This window comes from Prionailurus viverrinus, chromosome B3 (genome assembly GCF_022837055.1).
Source record: "Prionailurus viverrinus isolate Anna chromosome B3, UM_Priviv_1.0, whole genome shotgun sequence".
Lineage (NCBI taxonomy): Eukaryota > Metazoa > Chordata > Mammalia > Carnivora > Felidae > Prionailurus > Prionailurus viverrinus.
In genome coordinates this window covers 138,408,774-138,427,960 of record NC_062566.1, presented here as the reverse complement: position 1 = coordinate 138,427,960, position 19,187 = coordinate 138,408,774, and the positions used below count along the sequence as shown (strand labels likewise).

Here is a 19,187-nt window from a genome sequence, read left to right as displayed (position 1 = left end):
AACAAGTCACGGGGTTCCCAGCTGCCCCCTGAGCCTTCACGGCACATTGCAAGTACCCGACCCGGAGGTGTGAAGTAGGGCTGTGGGACGGAGGACGTGCGCCGTGGATGTTGACCCTGCTTTAAGGGTCAGCCCGGAGGCCCAGACCTGGGGGAGCAGAAGGATGTTGGAGCCCGACTGTACCCTCATGGGGACGCCCCGTCTTCCTGTGAGGAATAAATGAGACAGTGCCCGGCCCCAGCACGGGCAGAGACCCTCCTGGAAACACTCACAGCCACCGCAGGCAGCCCCCCGAAGTGCTGCAGCTTCTGTATGTTGATCTGGCTGTCGAGATCCGTTAGGAGCTGGGACGGTGGTGGAGGCCTCCGGGTCTGGTGGGGCCGGCGTCAGGGAGGGGCCAGCCCAGTTCTGGCATCTCCCCTCCCTCAGATAGGAGCTTCCTCTCTTTCTAGTCTGGTCATGAGCTTGTTTTCTTTCTGAAAGTCACAAATGGGTGTTGAGCACCTGCCTGTCGTAGACTGCTGGCAGAGTGGAGACGGGCAGACCTGGAGGCTGGGCCAGCTCTCCTCGGGGCCCTGGACGAGGGCCCTTGCCCTTCTGAGCCTCAGTTGGAGGCTGAAACTGGATGGGTTCGAGGAGGGGAGGGCAGGGACGGGGACCAGGCTCTGTGCAGAGCGCAAGCCATCCTCCCCACGGGCTCCTGGGAAGCAGGGCGTTGCTGTCCCCTTGGCGGGATGAGCAAGAGACCCAGGGAGGCAGTGACTTGCCCGGGGCCGTCTGGCTTGTCGGTGAGGCAGTGCAGGTGGACTTGAACCTGCTGCTCTGTGTTCTTACCCCCACCTTCCTTGGCCTTGCAAACACCTCATCATTACTTACTGCAAGAGGGCACCCGAGAGGTCTAGGGGCTTGAGGCTCAGGCCTTGGCTGGCCACCGACCGGCTCCTTCCCCCACCCTCCGCTCGCCCCAGGGCCAGCACTATGAGGAAGAGAAGCGAGCGCTGAGCCACGAGATTGTTGCCCTCAACAGCCACCTGCTGGAGGCCAAGGTGACCATCGACAAGCTGTCAGAGGACAATGTGAGTGTCGGGCCGCTGTGACTCTGGGAGCCCAGGCCCCGGTGCTGTGGCCTCCAGGCTTGAGGGGCTGGCGCAGGGGCGGTGGGAGTGCCTGGGCAGTGGGGGAAGGACGGGCTGCCTCGCCAGACGCCCACTGCCTGGAGGGTATCCAGGAAGACCCTCCTCCGCGGGAAGGAAACAGGGCTTGTGGTAGCGACCCCTGCACCATAGTATCCCATTCGAGGCGGCGCTGCCTGACCCCAAGTTTGGGGCATGCTCACTTAGGACTCCTGCCCCGGCCGGCCCCAGTGGGCATCAGAGCCATGTGGCCGCCCTGATTGCACGGGCCCCGTGGGATGGGCCCAGCCATGCTCCAGGGACGCGTGACAGCTGACCACACATTCCCTGATGAGTGTCTGCTTCTTGCCAGGCCCTCCTAGGCTCCGAGAATATGGTGCGAATGACACGGGCCAAAAAAACTCCCTTCCCCGCATGGAGTTTACCCCTGAGTGGGGAAGGCAGAAAATAAGACGGATACGCAAACCATGCGGTTGGTAAAAGTGCTAAATGCCGCAGAGAAAAGTCACGTAGGTGACAGTGCTAGGGAGTCAGGGTGCTTCTGGAAGGGGCTGCTACGTCAACACCTGAAAAAGGCCAGAGAGCAGGCCACGGGCACCTGGCAGGAAGAACCGGAGTGGCAGAGGTGGGCCCGCAGGAACAGTAGATGGGGCCCCCGGACACAGGGAGGGGCCCAGGGTCCAAGGTCAGAGAGTGAACAGGAGGCCACAGTGTGTAGGCTCCTCTAGGAGTCTGGGTTTTATTCTGAATGAAGTAGGGAGCCACTGAAGGTTCTTGAGCAGGGGATGGAGGAGGCCCTGGACGGCTGAAGGGCCTGTCCGAGAGGCAGCCAGATGGCGTGGTCTGGAGTTTAGGGCAGAGATCAGCATATGCCTGCGGTTCAAAGCCACAGGTGGGGTGAGATCGTCCAGGAGTGCAGGCAGATGAGGAGAGTGGAGGCCCAGCGGCCCAGCACAGTGATGCGGAGGCAGCTCTGGCCGGCCGGGCAGCGCTCACAGCCCTCTGAGGCCAGGGACCTCAGCTGTCAGCCAACTGTGCCCCTCAAGGAGACGTTGAGGAGTCTGGGGACCCAGGTCCTCTCCACTTTGCGGGCCAAGTTGGGGACGCAAGCCTCGGCACAGAAGGTGGAGGCGGGGGATCCTCCAGGAACGGGGTGGGGGTTGGGCGGCTTGTCTGAGCGGCAGGGCACCTGGTCCCGGCTGAGCGGAGACTGTGGGAGCCGGCGGATCTGAGGGCCCGTTGGTGGACCCCAGACCCCTCACCGTCGGAGCCCTCCCTGCGGAGGGTCCCCGGGTGGGGGCGGCAGCGAGAGACCCAACCACAGGCACATGCAACAGAGATTTACCAAAGATGAAACCGAATCCCCTCGAGTCCTACTGTTTGCATCTGTTTTCAGCTCAGGAGGCTGAGCCGGTCCCTGCCCGGACCCTGGGTCGCACAGGCCCTCTGCCCCAGCATGCCCTGACCCTCGCCTGGCCCTGCAGCCACCCCTGGAAGCAGGCCACACTTTAAGGATGGGGGTGGGTGGGGCGTAGAGCAAGTCTGACACGTGGGGAGCCAGGGGCCGCAGGCACATTCCTTATCATTCCACGCTGGCTCTCTCCACGCGGTGGGGGAACAGGGAGCCCCCCTGAGAGCTCAGGGGCCAATGGAGGCCCTTCCTCCACCACTGCCCCCCCCCACCCCTTGTGGGAGGCTCCCATCCGGGGCAGCGGCAGCTCCAGGTCAGAACCGAGGCCCCCATTCTGCAGGCGAGGGCGTGAGTCCCAGAGAGGGTTCCCGTCCTGACAGCTGCCCAGCCGGCCCCCCCCTCCACCTGGTCTCCGTGTTGGCCACCGGGCGCCGGGCGGCAGGGAGCTCGGCAAGGGGCGAACCTGCACCGAACGCCTTCTCTTGTCTTGTAGGAGCTCTATAGGAAGGACTGCAATCTAGCGGCCCAGCTGCTGCAGTGCAGCCAGACGTACGGCAGGGTCCATAAGGTGTCCGAGGTAACGTGAGCCCCGCCCCAGCTAGGCCACCCCCCGCCCCCAGGACTGCTTCGGGCTCCTTTCCTACAGGTCCCACCCCAAGGCCACTTCTCGCCCTTGATGAGGGCAGGCGCCGGGTGAGCCTGAGCTCCCCCGTCCCTCCTCACCCCTGCAGGTATCCTGGCCTTTCTGGATCCGGAGGAGGGGCGGGCTGCCGGCCCGCCCCCAGTCGGGACAGCCTGCCCGTTCCCGTTGCTTTCCTCTGGGGGCTGCTCATTGTCCCTGCTCCAAGACCCCTGTCTGCTGAGCGCTGATGGGGGCAGAGGGGCCCTGTGTGAGCCTCACAGAAACCCCGTGGTTCGGTTTGGGCACAATTCCAGTGCCCACTTGCAGAGGCGAGAAAGCTGGCTTCACAGTGCAGTGACTCAGCCGAGGCCACAGGGCTCCCTGATGCCCCAAGCCAAGTTGGCCCGTGGCCCCTCACCCCTGCCAGGCCGCCCCACCTCCGCACGCTGCCCTCACCCAGGCCTCGGTCCATGTCCCCTCCTCCCTGGGCCTGGGCCATGCCTAAGACACTCACAAAATAGATCAAACAGTAGCAGGACGTCCCTACACGGCACCAGGTGCTCGTGCAGAAACCGCTGGGCACCTGGCCCTGGCCCTCAATCTGTGTTGCATCTGTTTCTGAGTCTGGCAGAGGCCTCATGACCCGGCAGGGGTGCCCCCAGCACACCTTGGGGCTGGGAGAGCCAGCCCCTCAGTGGAAGGAGATGAGGGGGGCTGTAGCCCCGAGAAGGGCCCGCGTCAGACCCTGGGTCTGCCCTCCAGGCGCGCTGGAGCCCAGTTCGTGTGGCCTGGGCAAGTGGAGGGGGGTGCTCCTTGGGCGAGGCTCAGGAGCTTGTGAAATGCAGAGTCCTGGGCCCTGGCTCTAGCCGGGGTAATTTGAGAGGCCCTGGGCGGGTCCCTCTTGGTCTGCACGTCTGTTGCTCAGGGTCACGGCTGCAGGTGCCGGGCTGACTGCCCACCTCCCCCATCCCCGCCCTCCCCTCCTCCCCCCTGACCCGTTCCAGCTGCCCTCCGACTTCCAGGAACGTGTGAGCCTGCACCTGGAGAAGCACGGCTGCGGCCTGCCCTCCCCACTCTGCCACCCCGCCTACGCCGACAGCGTCCCCACCTGCGTCATCGCCAAGGTGCTGGAGAAGCCCGACCCCGCCAGCCTGTCCTCCCGCCTGTCTGACGCCTCGGCCCGCGACCTGCCCTTCCGGGATGGCGGGGAGAAGCCGGGCCCGCGGCCCCCCTACAAGGGGGACATCTACTGCAGTGACACGGCCCTCTACTGCCCCGAGGAGCGGCGGCGCACCCGGCGGCCCAGCGTGGACGCGCCCGTGACCGACGTGGGCTTCCTGCGGGCCCAGAACTCCACCGACAGCGCGGCCGAGGAGGAGGAGGAGGCCGAGGCGGCCGCCTTCCCCGCGGGCTTCCGGCACGAGGCCTTCCCGGGCTACGCGGGCTCGCTGCCCACGTCCAGCTCCTACTCCAGCTTCAGCGCCACGTCGGAGGAGAAGGAGCACGCCCAGGCCAGCACGCTCACCGCCTCGCAGCAGGCCATCTACCTGAACAGCCGCGACGAGCTCTTCGACCGCAAGCCGCCGGCCGCCGCCTACGAGGGCAGCCCGTGCTTCGCCAAGGCCACGGCCAGCGTGGCAGCGCCACTGGAGGCCGAGGTGGCCCCGGGGTTTGCGCGGACCATGTCGCCGTACCCCGCCGAGTCCTTCCGCTTCCCGGCCTCCCCGGGCCCCCAGCAGGCCCTGATGCCCCCAAACCTGTGGAGCCTGCGGGCCAAGCCGGGGACGGCCCGGCTCCCCGGGGAGGACGCGCGGGGCCAGTGGCGGCCCCTGAGCGTGGAGGACATCGGTGCCTACTCCTACCCGGCCACCGCCGCCGGCCGCGCCTCGCCCTGCAGCTTCTCTGAACGCTACTACGGCAGTGGGGGCAGCCCGGGCAAGAAGGCCGAGGGCCGCGCCAGCCCCCTCTATGCCACCTACAAGGCCGACAGCTTCTCGGAGGGTGACGACCTCTCCCAGGGCCACCTGGCGGAGCCCCGCTTCCTCCGGGCCGGCGGCGACCTGAGCCTGAGCCCGGGCCGCGCGGCCGACCCGCTGCCCGGCTATGCGCCCAGCCAGGGGGATGCGGAGAGGCTCGGGGTGCAGCTGTGCGGGGCGGGCGGCAGTCCCGAGCCCGAGCACAGCCCCCACAGTTCCAGGGACTCCTTGGAGCCCAGCTCCATGGAGGCCTCCCCGGAGATGCACCCCGCCGCCCGCCTCAGCCCCCAGCCGGCCTTCCCGCGGACTGGTGGCTCGGGGCTCAGCCGCAAGGACAGCCTCACGAAAGCCCAGCTCTATGGAACCTTGCTCAACTGAGTGCCTGCCAGCAGGCCGCGGCCAGGGGGCCCCCGCCCACCCCCCCCCCCCCCCCCGCCTCCCCACCCCCGGGCCCCGAGGGCACAGCTCGCCTCCCCCCTAGACACCCATCCTCCCCAGTCCCTGCCAACCGGGACCCTCTCTTCCACCCGACCCAGTTGAGCCTGAGCGGAGGACCCCTCCCCCACCATCCTGTCCACCCCAGCCCCACCACGGTGGAACGTTTTTCACACACCAACATCCTTCCCCACCTGAGATGAGCATCCCCCCCTTTTATAAAGTGAAACTATTTTTATAGAGAAAAAGGGTCTTTCTTAACGCACTTGGCCTCCAGCTCCCTGGACGGCAGCCTTGGCGTTTTCAACACAAAGCTCCTTTATTTTTCGGGGGAGGACAGCGGGGCCTGCCCCTGGGAGGGGAAGGACGGTGTCCTGTGGAGACACCCCAGCGAGCCAGTGACAGGGGAGCCCGTAGCTCTGTCCGCGAAGAGGGGAGGTGGACCGGGTGGGGGGGATGTGAAATGTTTCTAAACTGTTTTCGCCGTGTGACCGACACACCACCCCAGCTCTCCTGTGGTCCGTAAGTCCCGAGTGGGGCCGGTGCTCGTCCCCCAGCGTCCCGCTCCCCGGCACCACCTCGCTCTACCTCAGACGTAATGAGGCCCTCGGACTCCCAGTTTCTGTGGCTTGCTCTCCCGTTGTCTGCGATGCATGCCCTGTCTCGGTTAGTACTGTACTTTCGTTCATTAATAAAAGACATCAGTGGAAAGAACGTGGCTTCAGGTGGTTTATTCTGCTGCCTTTTGACCGCAGGGACGCGTGACCCTGGGTGCCCCTTGCCTTGTCCCCACCCGCCCCAGAGTCCTGTGCAGCACCTGGGTGCTCCCACTGTCTCAGCCCGCTGGGCGCTCTTATGGCCCATTCTCGGACGTCCCTGTCCACTCTCCCACATATTTCTGCCCCCTTGTCCTTTCTTGCATCTCAGACTTGGCTTCTGCCGGGAGCTTCCTGCCTGGGGACTTCCCTTGGCACAGCTCTGCGAGGGACAGGATCGCTTGCTCTTTTCTGTTTCGCCCCATTTTGAAGGGTGTTCTCACAGGGGAGGGAGGTAGCCGGGGTCTCTTTTCCCAGCATGTGGTGATGGAGATGCCTTGCCCCCGGCCTCCTGTGGGTGTGGGTGTGGGGACGCCCGTCAGCCGGTCCGCCCGTGGGGAGCTGCTCATTGACGGTACTCCGTCCTCCTGCTCTCTGGCCGCTTAAGATCTTCCTTTTGGTTTTCCGCAGCTCCCCCCGAGGTGTATCTGGTCGCGGATTTACCCTTCTTGGGAATTCACCTGGAGTCTTGTATCCGTGGGATGGTTCTGGAAAATTCTCAACTTTTGTGTAAATTTTGTTTCCTCGCTCTTCCGGGGACTGCCTTAGACCCCTGGAAGTCCCTCTCACTGCACGCTTCATGTGTGCTGCCCTCTCTCCTGTGGGTCCTGCTTCTGGGCCCCCCCACCCCACCCCGAGCTCAGCCCGCGGGGCTTGTGTTCCATTTCACTAACTTCTCTCTCCATCGTCCATGTGGCCGCCAAACACAGCCACTGAGTTTTGAGTGTTCGTCCTTTAATTTTTCTATTCCTAGATGTTCTGTTTGCTTGTTTTACAAATCTCCACTGCTGCTTCAATAGTTTCCTATTCCCTGGAGATTATTTTCTAGCTCGCCTTTTATTTCCTTAAACATGTGGGCATCGCTGGTTCAGACTGGGTCTGGCACTCCGTCGTGTGTTTTCTCTCGATTCCTGCCCTTGCCGCCTCATTTCCTCACAAGCCTGGTGACCTCAGACGCACGCTCCTCGACGTCCTTGAGAATCTACTTGTGGGGTTCTGCAAGGCCTAGGGTGGAGGCCGCTCCTCACGGGGCTTTATGTCTGCCTTTTCCAAGGGCGGGGGCCCTCCCCCTGGAGACCAGCCGGGTCCGGGTGCAGGCTTTGAAGTTCCCTGGCTCACCCAGCTCCGTGTAAATCGGGGGTGGGTCTGCCTCTTGCCAGGCGACCCCAGGAGCGTGGGCATCAACGGTGGCTCCCAGCATCCCTGCATTTGACCTGCCTCTGCGGGAAAGCCCAGGGCCAGCCCAACTGTCCTCCCCAGGAGATGTGCCCCAAGAAGCAGTCTCCTCGAGCCGGGGAGCCTGTGAGAGGCTCAGGGGTCAGCTCCCCTCTGGGGTCCGGTTTCCTTGTGCGCAGATAGGAGACGACCCTGAACGGGCTGGGGGCAACAGGGAGGGTGCAGGGAGAAACACGAGGCCCCTGGCACCCAGCGGCCACTCAGGGGTGTTCCCAGAGGGGATCTCGAGCCTGGTCGGCCCCCATGCCTCTTTCTCGCCTCGGTATTCCCACCTCTAAGTGCTACGAGCCTGCCTGGCTCCAGCTCCTCAGGGTCTTGGCCCTGGTATCAGGGCTGGGGATCCCTGGGCCAAGGGCCTTCTCAGAGTCGGTGCTTTAGCCCCCACACCTTCACCTCGGAGCCTGCAGCCCCCTGTAGGTGACCTCCAGATCTCACAGAGCTGTCCTGCCATGGCCTCCAAAGCCAGCCACAGCCAGGGCTCCAAGGAGGCCTTGTTCCCAGGGGGCCCTGCTCAGGGCTGGGTGAGGACAGTGACTTCTTTGGCCTCAGAGCCAGGAAGCCTGCAGGGGTAGGCTGACCAGGCCACACAGAGTGGGGGTGGGGTATCTAGAACTCCATCACATGACTCTGAGCAGCAGGGTCAGGCTGACACCATGAGGCCAGCATGGGATGCTATGTAAAGCAGTCCCAAACCAGTTTTGTGGGGCTGAGGTGGGAAAACATGGTTTCCCTCCAAGCCCCCCCAGATCAAAACCAGCTCATCAGGACGCTGGGACTTACCACTGGCTCTGGCCAGTGACTCTCTCAGAACCTGCTGGGTGGGGACTTGGTGCTTCCCTCCTCCTCCTGATGATGGGGCCAGCCGGCCAGCCCTGTGCTGGCCACAGGGACCTTGCTCTGCCCACAGGGGTCAGAGGCTGGGGGGGAGGCAGACGGCATGACACTAGGCTCAAGGCTTCAAGAGCACAGGGCCATCCAGAGAGGCGAAGGTCCCTACAGCTCTGGAAGGAAGAAAGCAAGCAGTCAGGAGGAGGCTCAGGCTGGGTGCTGAAGGATGAACAGGAGTTCATCAGGCATTTCAGGCAAAGGAACAGACTTGTGATAGCTGGGGGGGTCCAGAAACGGCTCAGGGCCTCCATGCACCTCCCTGAGGGCTCAGCCTGGGGACCACCAGTTTCCCTCCAGATGTCCTCGGACAGATGTTCTGCTAGATGGGGACTTCGGGCTGTGATGCGGCCTCGCCCTCTACTTCCTTAGTCCCAAGTACCCAGGCAGCGAGCCAGGCCATGGTGTGGGGCTCCGTCCTCCACCAGTCACCCTCCCCCTCCACTTGGAATCCCACCCCGTCCTCAGCGAGGCCCCCACCTGTGCACCCACCCCACCCTCCTACCAATCCCAGCACACTGCTCCACCTGTAACCAGGGCAGCACAGGGGGGGCTCTGCCACTCACTGGCCATGTGCCCTTGGGCCACTTTCCCCTTCTGGAGCCTAGGGACACTGATGAGACTCCCAGGGGTCCTCGTGACAGTTGGCTGTCCCCGTGCACAGGGAGGCACAGGCTAAGCTGGCGGTGGGCTCCACGAGAGGGACGGGGCACAGACTTCAGACTGTCTTCCGAGCATCAGTTTTCTCAGCCGGACAGCAGGGTCAGGCCACCTGGCGGGGGGGGGGGGGGGGTTGGAGCGTCCACTCCACTGGACAAAGTCACGGCCACGCCTGGCAGCACACTCAGCCACGGGCTGGCACCCCAAGATGAAACCGTTCTCCCACGGAGGCTTCAGATCTGCAGCTCAGATTTGTAGGTGAGGGTAAAGGTAGGCACGGAGCCCGGGAAGGTGGGTGGAGGGGACAGCCCACACTGCTTTCTCATTCCCGCTCCACATTTTCTAAATTTAGCCGCTCCCTTATTTTAAAGTTGCAAGTGATGAACTCCCCAACACCTTGCACAGGATCGGAGTGAGCCTTTAAGGATGCGCTTTGGAAGAAAGCATTAGGAAAAAGACAGATGAAGGCACGGAGTACACTTGCCATTGTTCCCAATAAAAGAACCTACAAAAGGGAGGGGCTGGCAGCCAGCTGGCACCCCCAGGGTGCGGAGTGGAGGAATCGGGTCCACAGAGGAGAGCACCAAGAAACAGCCCTCGTGGGGAGCCCTGGATGAGCCCCTGCTCCAGGGGGATCAGAGCTTCGGCTGGCTCAAGGTGAGCAGCATAGAAAAGAAACCGACTTCTCAGACAGAGACGCGGGTGGTGTTTGCCCCAAGGGAAGTTGAGAGGGTAGTGATCTACAAGCCCTTTCCTCTGCATTTTCTCCCCTGTTTGTTCCTACAGGCCCACTTTACAGATGAGGAAACTGAGGCTCCGAGAAGCAGAGCGCCTACCAACATCCCAAGCAGAAGAGTGATGGGCTTGGGGCCCGAGTCGGTCTCCCGGCCCTAAACCCCACGGGGCCGCGGGCAGCCAGGGTGTGTGCTCAGCACACGAGAGGGGCCGGGCAGCTGCTGGACAGAGAGGTCATCCTACGGCCACACCAGCACTCACACCAAAGCCTGATTTAATATAGTCTGTAAACAACGCTCACATTTAAAAAGCGGGACAGGTGCCTGGATAGCTCAGTTAAGCGTCCCACTCTTGGTTTCGGCTCAGGTCATGATCTCATCGTCATGAGTTTGAGCCCCGTGTCAGGTTCTGTGCTGGTATCGTGGAGCCTGCTTGGGATTCTCTTCCTTCTTCTCTCTGCCCCTCCCCTGCTCTCTCTCTCTCAACATAAACAAACATCAAAAAAAAAAAAAAGTGGTAATAATAACATATCCCAGTGGGGAAAGCAATCAGAAAACTATGTGCTGAACTTCTCACTCAGAAGATACTCCACACAAGGAAGGCAGAGAAGCGCCCAGTTCAGGCTGCGCTGGGAAGCAGGACATCTGGGCTCCAGGATCCGGGGCTGGACCGTGGGCAGTGGGGGTGGCACAGGCAGAGGAGAGGCGCTCTGGCAAAGCCAGGCCCCCCCTGCACCGCAGACAAGTATAGCCTTGCCTTGTGGCCTGCGTCCGGATTCATTCACACACCACTCGCTCATTTGACAGGTGCATGCGGAGGATGGCCTGTTCAGGCTGGATCTGGGGAGACACACCCTTAGGAACTCGCCTGCAGTGGTCCCGCCACTCTCCCCTCCAGCCCGTAATGAGAGCTACGCCTGGCCAAGGACCCCTGGTCCCGGTGGGCGTGTGACAGCCAACCAGAGTCCTTCCCTGACCCTTGTCAAGTGGGAACAGAGGCAGGAGGCAGCCTCTTGCTGGGGGCTTCTGCCAGGAGAGGGAACCGGGCCCAGGCCGAGGCCCAGAGGGCTGGACCCAGCGGTCCTTGGCCTGCCGTGACGAGGTCTGAGAATGGGGCCAAACTGCACCCTCTGGTCTAAACTGGCTCCACTCCTGCGTCAAGTGGTGGACGGATACTAATATTAATATTATTACCGATACTAAGACTCCCTGCTGCCATTTCCTGAGTGCCTCCTGCATACAGGCCCCACCAAGAGCTATCCAGACCCGGCCTCATTAATCCTCACAAGCTGGGTACTATCAATTCTCATTTCATAGAAGGGGAAACTGAGGCACCGGGTGGCTCAGCACTTTCTGCAGCCACACAACAAAAGGCGATGACAGGGTTTAAGTCTACATCCGTCTGACCCCAAAGCCTATGTCCTGCCAACAGGCCACACCTGCAGTCATTCATAGAATGCCCACTGTGGACCGGGGCCAGGTGCGCAGCAGGGAGCAGGCAGCGAACCCCGTGAAGTTTACATTCCACTGCACGTACCCGTGTTGTGGGGAAGGGGGGACGACAGCAGACAGAGCTAAGCACTCTGGGGAAAGGACCGAGAATGACTGGAGCATGTTAGACACAGAGATCAGGGGAGGCACAGCAGGAGAAAGGCAGGGATCCGGGGGGGCGATGGGGGAAGTAGTGACCCAGCAGAGGGGACAGCGGGAGCAAAGGTCCTGAGGCGCCATGCCATGAGAGCACAGTGGAGGGTGTCATTAGCCCATCAGCGATGAGAGTGATACGGGAAGGCTTCATGTCACAGAGAAAGTGACCCGAGGGCAGGCTTCTAAGATCACTGGGCTTCCCACACTGAGCAGGGGAACTTATTTAGAGGGTGGGCGGTGAGAAAGAGGGGGGGCGAGAGGCTCAGTGGGGCAGCCACATGAGGGGTGAGGGAGGACCGTCTACCACCTGCATAAGGATCTGAATGGACGTAAGATCAGCCTCCGCTCCCCCCACTGCTCTGCTCAGGCCAGGGACAGTACCCCACAGGGGGTTCCACTTCTGCAGGGGACAGGCCCTCTGAGCATGGGCTGTGATTATCTTTCTTTTCACCAGATCAGCCATTCCTGAGCCTAAAAAGAGAAGGCGCTTCCAACCTGAGCCTGGGGGCAGACAGTCACTGGGACCCTGCGTCCTGCATGAGCTCGGGGGTTCATTCTTCACCACCCTGAAAGATCGTGAGCTCCCCAGCTCCTGCCCCACGCTCAGCCCCAGCCTTCCCTGAATCCCAGCTCAGGCACAACAGGTGCTGTATCTGCTCAACACCCACTGCCTGCCGGGGGCTCTGCGCTGAATGCGGCGCGGGGCAGTGGGGGCAGGGAGAAGGCTAGAAAAGGAGTCGGACCTCAGGATCAGACTTACCTCAGGGCCTCTGCACTGTCCTTCCCTCCGCCTGGAAGGCCCGATTCATGGACCCCTGAGCAAGTTAGACACCTGAAATAAACCTATTTATGCACCAGCCCTCTGCAAGCTCCAGATGCCCTTCCCAATCTGCCCAGTCCCCTTCCAGGGAATGGAACCCCCAGTGTACGGACACCCACCATGGACGTGACCCCCTTGGAGCCACACAGCAAGCCTGCAGGCTGGGGGTTCCGACACCACTTTACAATGGGGGGACTGAGGCTCAGAGAGGAGAGATGACTCACGAAGCGTCAGCTACACCGACGGCAGAGCCGGCCTAGAAGCCGGGTGCTGGAGAGGCAAAGCTGGGCACCCGTGGTTCCTACTCCCTTGGCTCCCCGCCACGGGGCTCGTCCTCAGGGCCTCTGCCCTTCCTCACTGACTCCTCTGCTGGGGATGCCCTCCTCACCAGCTCACAGTCTGCCTCTGCCGGCAAGCCTTCTGAGGCACGGGGACGCCCCTGCCCCTGCCCCGAGCTGTGATATCTGCCGGTTCCCATCATCACCCTCAGTGGATCCTGGGGCTCTTGGAGTGGCCTGTGGGATTTGGTGCTAGGGCTCCCCTACCTGCCTAGACCCCCAGGGCGCTGGCTCTTCCTGCCAGCCTGACCGCGCAGGGCTCCTCAGGAACCTCCCTCCTTCCCTGGAGCAGTATACACCCCCTCCAGGCAGTGAGACTCTGTGGGCCATGCTTGGGGTGGGGGTGGGGGGGCCTGGGCCCCATGGCACTGATGAGGACTGCCGTGCTCCAGCACGGAGTTCCTGAAGGCAGGCCTGAGACCCAGAGCCCCCCGTGGCCCCCCACGGCCCCTGGCCCCCAGGGACTCCGTGGTCAGGATCAGCAGAGGGGGGCTGCCCTATCTCAAGCTCCCTCTGGTCTCTGTCTCAAGCCCCAGAGGGCCTGGGAGCGGGAAGGTGCCACGAAGCTGCCCGTACATATCTGTCACTGAAATACCCTAAGAAACAGCAAAACACTCATGTTTATTGAGCATCAGCAGCCACCCACCAGGTGCTTTCACCTAATGCAGTTCTCACAACCCTGAGGCAAACAGATCTCTGTCCCCATTTTACAGATGAGGAAACTGAGGCTCGGGGGGGGGGGTGGAGGCCCCTTCTACCCAGCTCCGATCACAGAGGCGACCTCACTGGTTACTCACACCACCCCCACCCCTGGGGGACGAATGGGAGCCTGGGGCCTGGCCGGTATCCGGAAGGCTCTGCTCCAGGAGGCTCAGTGCCAGATCTTAATGTCGCCCTCCCAGGAGCAGGTGGCGAGGACAGAGGGCAGCACAGGGTGGAAGGTGGTACCGACGCAGGCCTGCGCGTGCCCTTGCAGCGTGCGCGCCCGGCTGGCAGTACGGAAGCTGTACAGCAGGACTCGGCCGTCGGCACTGCCCGTCACCAGCAGGTCACCGTCTGGGGAGCACTCGCAGCCCACTGAGTAGCCTTCTACCTGCAGAAGGCAACACGGGGTGAGCGGACCACACGGCAGCTGCTCCGCCAGGCAGCCCGTGAGGCGGGGGGGCGCCGTGCCCACTCCGTGGAGGAGCGGCCTGAGGCTCGGAGCAGGGCACCCAGCACCCCCAAGGCCAAGGCCCGAGCTCCTGCCAGAAGGCCGGCGTCCCAGCGTGGATCTGGTCTCACGGAGTTTAGTGGAACGCAGCTAGAACAGCTTCGGCATAGCTGACGGTGCCTGGCCTCGCCAACAGCCACCAGGTCCCCGGCCCCTTCCGCCCCAGTGAGGCAGGCCTCAGTGGGGAAAGGGGACAGATGCAGAAAAGGCCCCCTCCCCTGTTCTGTCCTGTGCTCCCTCCCTCACCCCCGTGACATGCCCCCATTGAGCCCACAAGTCGGGGAAAATCTTTCCTGCCCAGCCCCTGGGGACTGGGAGCAGGGCCAGATGTGGCCCAGGGCCTTTGGGGACCACCGGGCCACGTGGCACGTGGGCGCCTGCGAAACGGAAAACAGAATCCTCCCAGAAGGAAGGTCTGTGCACTCCGGGGCCCCAAGTCCACCGCTGCTGTCGTCTGGAGGAGGCTCTGGGGCCGCTGCTCCGTTTTAACCCGGGGCAGAGGAACAGAGTACCTTGTGTCCTTCGTAGCGCCGCCTTCTGCTCATCCGGTAGGGCCACACGGCGGAAAAGAGGGCCAGGTAGTTGCCGTTGGTCTGTGCCAGGAACACGGGCTCCCGCGGATGCGAGGCGAGGCTGGGGCAGGTGTATCTCTCCTGAAAGACGTGAGGCCACAGGGAGGCAGGAAAAAGGCCCCAGCTGGGCCTTCTGCCTCCGCCAGACACGCCACCCAGTGCCCTGCTCCTGGAGCCTTGGGCCCCACCCCCAGGCCTGGCCTCAGAGGTCTGCACGGCTTTCCTGCGGCTGCTTAGCAAGATGCCACGAACTCGGTGGCATAAAACTACACACATTTATTCTCTTAGAGTCCGGGAGGTCAGGCGTCTGCTATGGGTCTCCCTGGGCTAACATCAAGGTGTCAGCAGAGCCGTGTTCCTTCTGGAGGCTCTGGGGGGTAATCTGTTTTCCTGTCCTTACTGGCACCCCTTGGTTCACGGCCCTAGTGGTGGACGGAAAAATGACCCCCACGCTCCCATCCACGTAGCGGATTCCCGGGACCGGTGAATGTCACCTTATATGGCAAAAGGGCGGAGGGGGTGTCTTTGCGGATATAATGAAGTCAAGCATCTTGAGGTGAGGATGTCGTCCTCTATTACCGCCCTAAGTGCACTCACGTGTGTCCTTGTAAAGGGAGGCGGACAATCACACTCACAGATACAGTGGCAGGGGTCTGAAGAGGCCAGCGTGAGGAAGAGGGGGCAGACTCCCCCCGAGCCTCCAGAAGCAGTGCGCCCTGACAAAACCTCGATTTCAGCCCAGGGAGAACGATCACAGACATCTGGCCTCCAGGACGGAGAGAGAGAACGTGTTCGTTTTGAAGCCAGCGACCGCGGTACTTTGCCACGCAGCGCCAGGAAAGGAGTCCGCACGCCCGCTCGCCCCCGCCCCACCTCCACGGTGAGCTCTCGGGGAAGCCCCAGCCCGGCCCAGGCCCCCCTCGCAGCCCACACGCACAGTAGCTGGGAAGGTGGACGGCCGGGGAGAAGACAAAGGCGTGAGCAAAGTGTTCAAAGCACAAGGCAAGGAGCCGTCACCGTCTGACGGGCTGCATCACATGGAAGCGCCCCTAGCAACTCCCTTCTCCACGGCATCTGGCCTTTGCTTTATTCCAAGTGTTGTCCTGAGGCCACACTGTCTACAGGAGCCCACCTCAGAGAGCAAAGCGGGGGCAGCTGGAACACAGCTGCACACTCTGTGTCCCTCAGAGGCTCAGAGGCCACGCTGACCTGGGAACAAGTTCCACGGCATGCTCTGCGAGCACAGCACCTGCTCCCCACGCAGAAAGTGAGTGGGTGCGGTCTGTAGGAGGGTCAGTGGCCTGCCATGTGGCACTCCCATCCACCTCCCCTGGGTGCCTGTTCTGCACGGGCTGTTGGACGCGGAAGGCCAGAGTGGCCAGACACGCCCACGCAGCCCCCTCCCGGAGCTGGTGCTTCTCCCCGGGTTGCACCAGGACCCTGCAGTGAAGGTCTGGAGGCTGGTGTGCGCAGGGTCACTTAGAACCCTCCGAGAAGAGGAAATGCGGGGATGGGGGGAAGGTACGTATGTACGCCTAACACGTATTTTTTAATTTGGCGGGGGGAGCACCGAAGAGATCAGCTACGGCTTATTTGAAGTCTTAAAAGGTGACGGTGATCGTAATGGCGATGATGGTGATGAGGGTGGTGATGGTGACGGTGATGATGATGATGGTGGTGATGAATGTGATGGTGATGAGGGTGGTGATGGTGACGGTGATGATGATGGTGGTGATGGTGGTGGTGATGAGGGTGGTGATGGTGACGGTGATGATGAGGACGGTGATAATGGTGGGGATGGTGACAGTGATGGTGGTGATGGTGGTGGTGGTGGTGATGATGATGACGATGGTGATGAATGTGATGATGATGAGGGTGGTGATGGTGACGGTGATGATGATGACAGTGATGGTGGGGATGGTGACAGTGATGGTGGGGATGATAGTGGTGGTGATGAGGGTGGTGACGGCGATGGTGACGATGTTAATGACGATGGTGGCGATGGTAACAATAGGTAACGCGTTTATGGAGCACCTCCTGGGTCTGGCACTGTGCTAGATCCTTTATAAGTGTTATTTCCTTCAATTCTCAAAACCACTCTATGAGGTAAATATATTCTCATCCTCAATTTCCTAAGAGGAAAACAAGAATCAAAAAGGCTAAGTAATGGGCCCAGGGTCCCCGGCTTGTGAGTGGTGAATCCAGGACTTTAACACCAGATCTAGCCTCAGGTCGCGGCATGAACTTCCAAGTCACAGTTCCTGCCAAAAGCACTGAACAAAGGTGGGGCGGAAACCCGTGTGGGCTGGATGGGGTGGTGGAGGGAAGGCAGGAGCGCGTGGCTTGTGTGGCTGTCCTCCATCGATCCGGACGGGGGGCCCCTCCACACCCTTGCCCTGTGGGGTGGCCATGCCGGGCAAGGGACACGTAGGAGAGGTATGGAGGTGCTGTTTTCTGCACGTGTCTACCCCCACCCCAGGGATTTCAGGCACCTGGACGATCTCTAAAGAGCCTGCCTGCTGAACCATCTCCCACAGGAAGTGATCTGGGATCCCAGACAGCCTAGGGCTACTTAGACACAGCCTACAGCTGAAGCAAACTGAAGAGCAATGCCACATAAGGTTTCTCACGTGGAAAATCTGGTTGGAGATTTTGGCAGAGCTCCGGAAATCCCAGGCAATAATGGTGCGGTCAGCAGAGTCCCGGCTCGAAGCGTCCGTGCTGCTCAGAAACTCAGAGCCTTCCTGGAGGAAGAGGATGTCCAAGGTCTGCTGGATGGTTGCCTTGTAGCTTCTCACCACCTGCAAGAGATGCATCTGTCATGCTGTGGGCCCCACGAGTACAGGGCGGGCACCCACGGGGAGGGCCACCAAGAGCCCAGGCAGCAGATGGGGTTTAGCGAGGGCCGTGCCGGGCTGCTAGGAGATACCTCCCGCAGCCTGGCTTCGTGGCCCCTCCCCATAGACGGTCCTCCCTGTCACGTGCCTGCCCCACATCTACTGGCGCACGGCCACCATCCGTGAGCTACCCAGGGAGGCATGATGACCTCTCAGACCACACCAGTCCCGGGGACAGCAGCTAGTGCCTGATGAAAGTGAGCTCAGGGAAGGGCCCATCGCCCAAGGGCACCTAAAAGGCATCAATGATGCCCGCTGATACCAGGCCACATGTTACGAGAGTGTCTTGCTTCTTCTTCTCCTTCTTTTTCTTTTTTTTTAATGTTTATTTATTTTTGAGACAGAGAAAGACAGAGCATGAGTCAGGGAGGGGCCGAGAGAGAGAGAGGGAGACACAGAAGCAGGCTCCGGGCTTTGAGCTGTCAGCACAGAGCCCGACGCGGGACTCAAACCCCCATGAATGGTGAGATCATGACCTGAGCCGAAGTTGGACGCTTAACTGACTGAGCCAACCAGGAGCCTAGCAACTGAGGGTCTTGCTTCTAAAGACGTCACATAATTCACAGCCCACAAAACCGCAGCCTATTCTCTTTGGAGTAGTAACTGTATTGCAAAAAGCCAGAGCTCTTGGAGACCGTAAGGCAGAACCACAGTACATATATTAGCTTTAAAGACACTTTTTACTTCCTAGCATCATGGCCAATAGTTCATAGCCTCCGGTCTTGTAAACCAATGCGATCGAGTACCCAGCGGTTCTGTTTTCCCCAGAGCACTTGATCACACTCACTTTCCATTCTAAAGCAACTGGTTCGGGTTGGGGGCAGGTCCCAGTATCGGGACTAACAAGTGTCTCCACTTAACAAACTCACAGACCTCACGACTTTCAATTGCAATACTCAGCAAGAGGCCAGCACAACGCGGCCTCAGGCCTTCCTGGCCGGCCTGTTTACCAGCTACCTGGGCGCCACCATGTGGCCACAGCATACACACGGTTCTCTGGTCCCTCTGCCTGCTGGCTGTGAAATAAGAAGTCTCGACAATTTTTTCTTTAAAGTGGCGTTTACCACCTTCAAAGTGTTATCGTCCTCTTTCAAATGCACGTAAGTCAAATCCATGTCACGTGTAGCATTCTATAAAGTCAACTTAGGCAGTTCTGAGACCCATTCTCCAGATGAGGAACACTGAGGCTCAGAGATGCAGGGATTTGCTCCAAGTCCCACCGTCAGGGGGCGGGCTTCTCCCTGTCCCTGCTGCTTCCCTTGGGCCCACAATCCAATCTCCTACTGGCCACTTCTTACCTCCATAAACTAGGGGACAGCTTCCTGGGGGAGGGGAGGGACAAATGGTTGTTCTCTGAGCTTCTTCAGAAGCAACTCCCAGGTAAGGCGACCGCAGGGTAAGCCCCTTGAAGCCCGCAAAGTGGCACGGACACAGAAAAGAGAAGGCGGCCCTGCAGACCTCTGGACACAAGGCAGAAAGGCAGCCCATGGCCACTCCCCAGCCCTGAGCCTCCCAGAGGGGAGGGAGTCTCCTTGCCCCTAGCCAGAGGGGCTCAGCAGGGGTGGCTGCCAGATGCTCCTCCGCCCAGTCTGAGGCTGGGGCCCGGGGAGGGGGCCTGCGTGCCCTCCCCTCGAAGTCTCCAGTATCCAATCGTGTCAGTCTGCGCAGCATCCGGACTCACAACAGCACCACCCCAAGGCCACGTTTGGAATCCACTTTGGTGGGGAAGAGAGGGGAGGGGAGGGAGTGGTGCCCCATAATCACAGCTCTGGAGCCGTCTCTTCGCCAGCTCC

At 61.4% G+C, this 19,187-nt stretch overlaps 2 protein-coding genes across 21 annotated transcripts in view; one reads left to right on the top strand and one right to left on the bottom strand.

The window, feature by feature from the left end:
- BEGAIN (brain enriched guanylate kinase associated) overlaps nucleotides 1–6,291 on the top strand; it is a 44,614-nt gene extending 38,323 nt beyond the window's left edge. For all 8 annotated transcript variants that reach the window (XM_047862879.1, XM_047862882.1, XM_047862878.1 and 5 more), the window contains 3 exons: nucleotides 969–1,076; nucleotides 3,038–3,121; nucleotides 4,171–6,291. In XM_047862879.1, coding sequence (XP_047718835.1) covers nucleotides 969–1,076; nucleotides 3,038–3,121; nucleotides 4,171–5,520 — 1,542 coding nt within the window. In that variant the 3' untranslated portion in view covers nucleotides 5,521–6,291. The remainder of the gene's footprint in view (nucleotides 1–968; nucleotides 1,077–3,037; nucleotides 3,122–4,170) is intronic.
- A 5,013-nt stretch (nucleotides 6,292–11,304) lies between these two features.
- The window catches only part of WDR25 (WD repeat domain 25), a 142,796-nt gene continuing 134,913 nt past the window's right edge, over nucleotides 11,305–19,187 (bottom strand). For 12 of the 13 annotated variants that reach the window (XM_047864637.1, XM_047864638.1, XM_047864640.1 and 9 more), the window contains one exon: nucleotides 16,353–17,298. In XM_047864637.1, the coding sequence (XP_047720593.1) occupies nucleotides 16,750–17,298 (549 nt within the window). In that variant the 3' untranslated portion in view covers nucleotides 16,353–16,749. Of the gene's footprint in view, nucleotides 13,806–14,437; nucleotides 14,579–16,352; nucleotides 17,299–19,187 lie in introns of those variants that run through there. The other variant, XM_047864649.1, reaches the window with a different exon arrangement.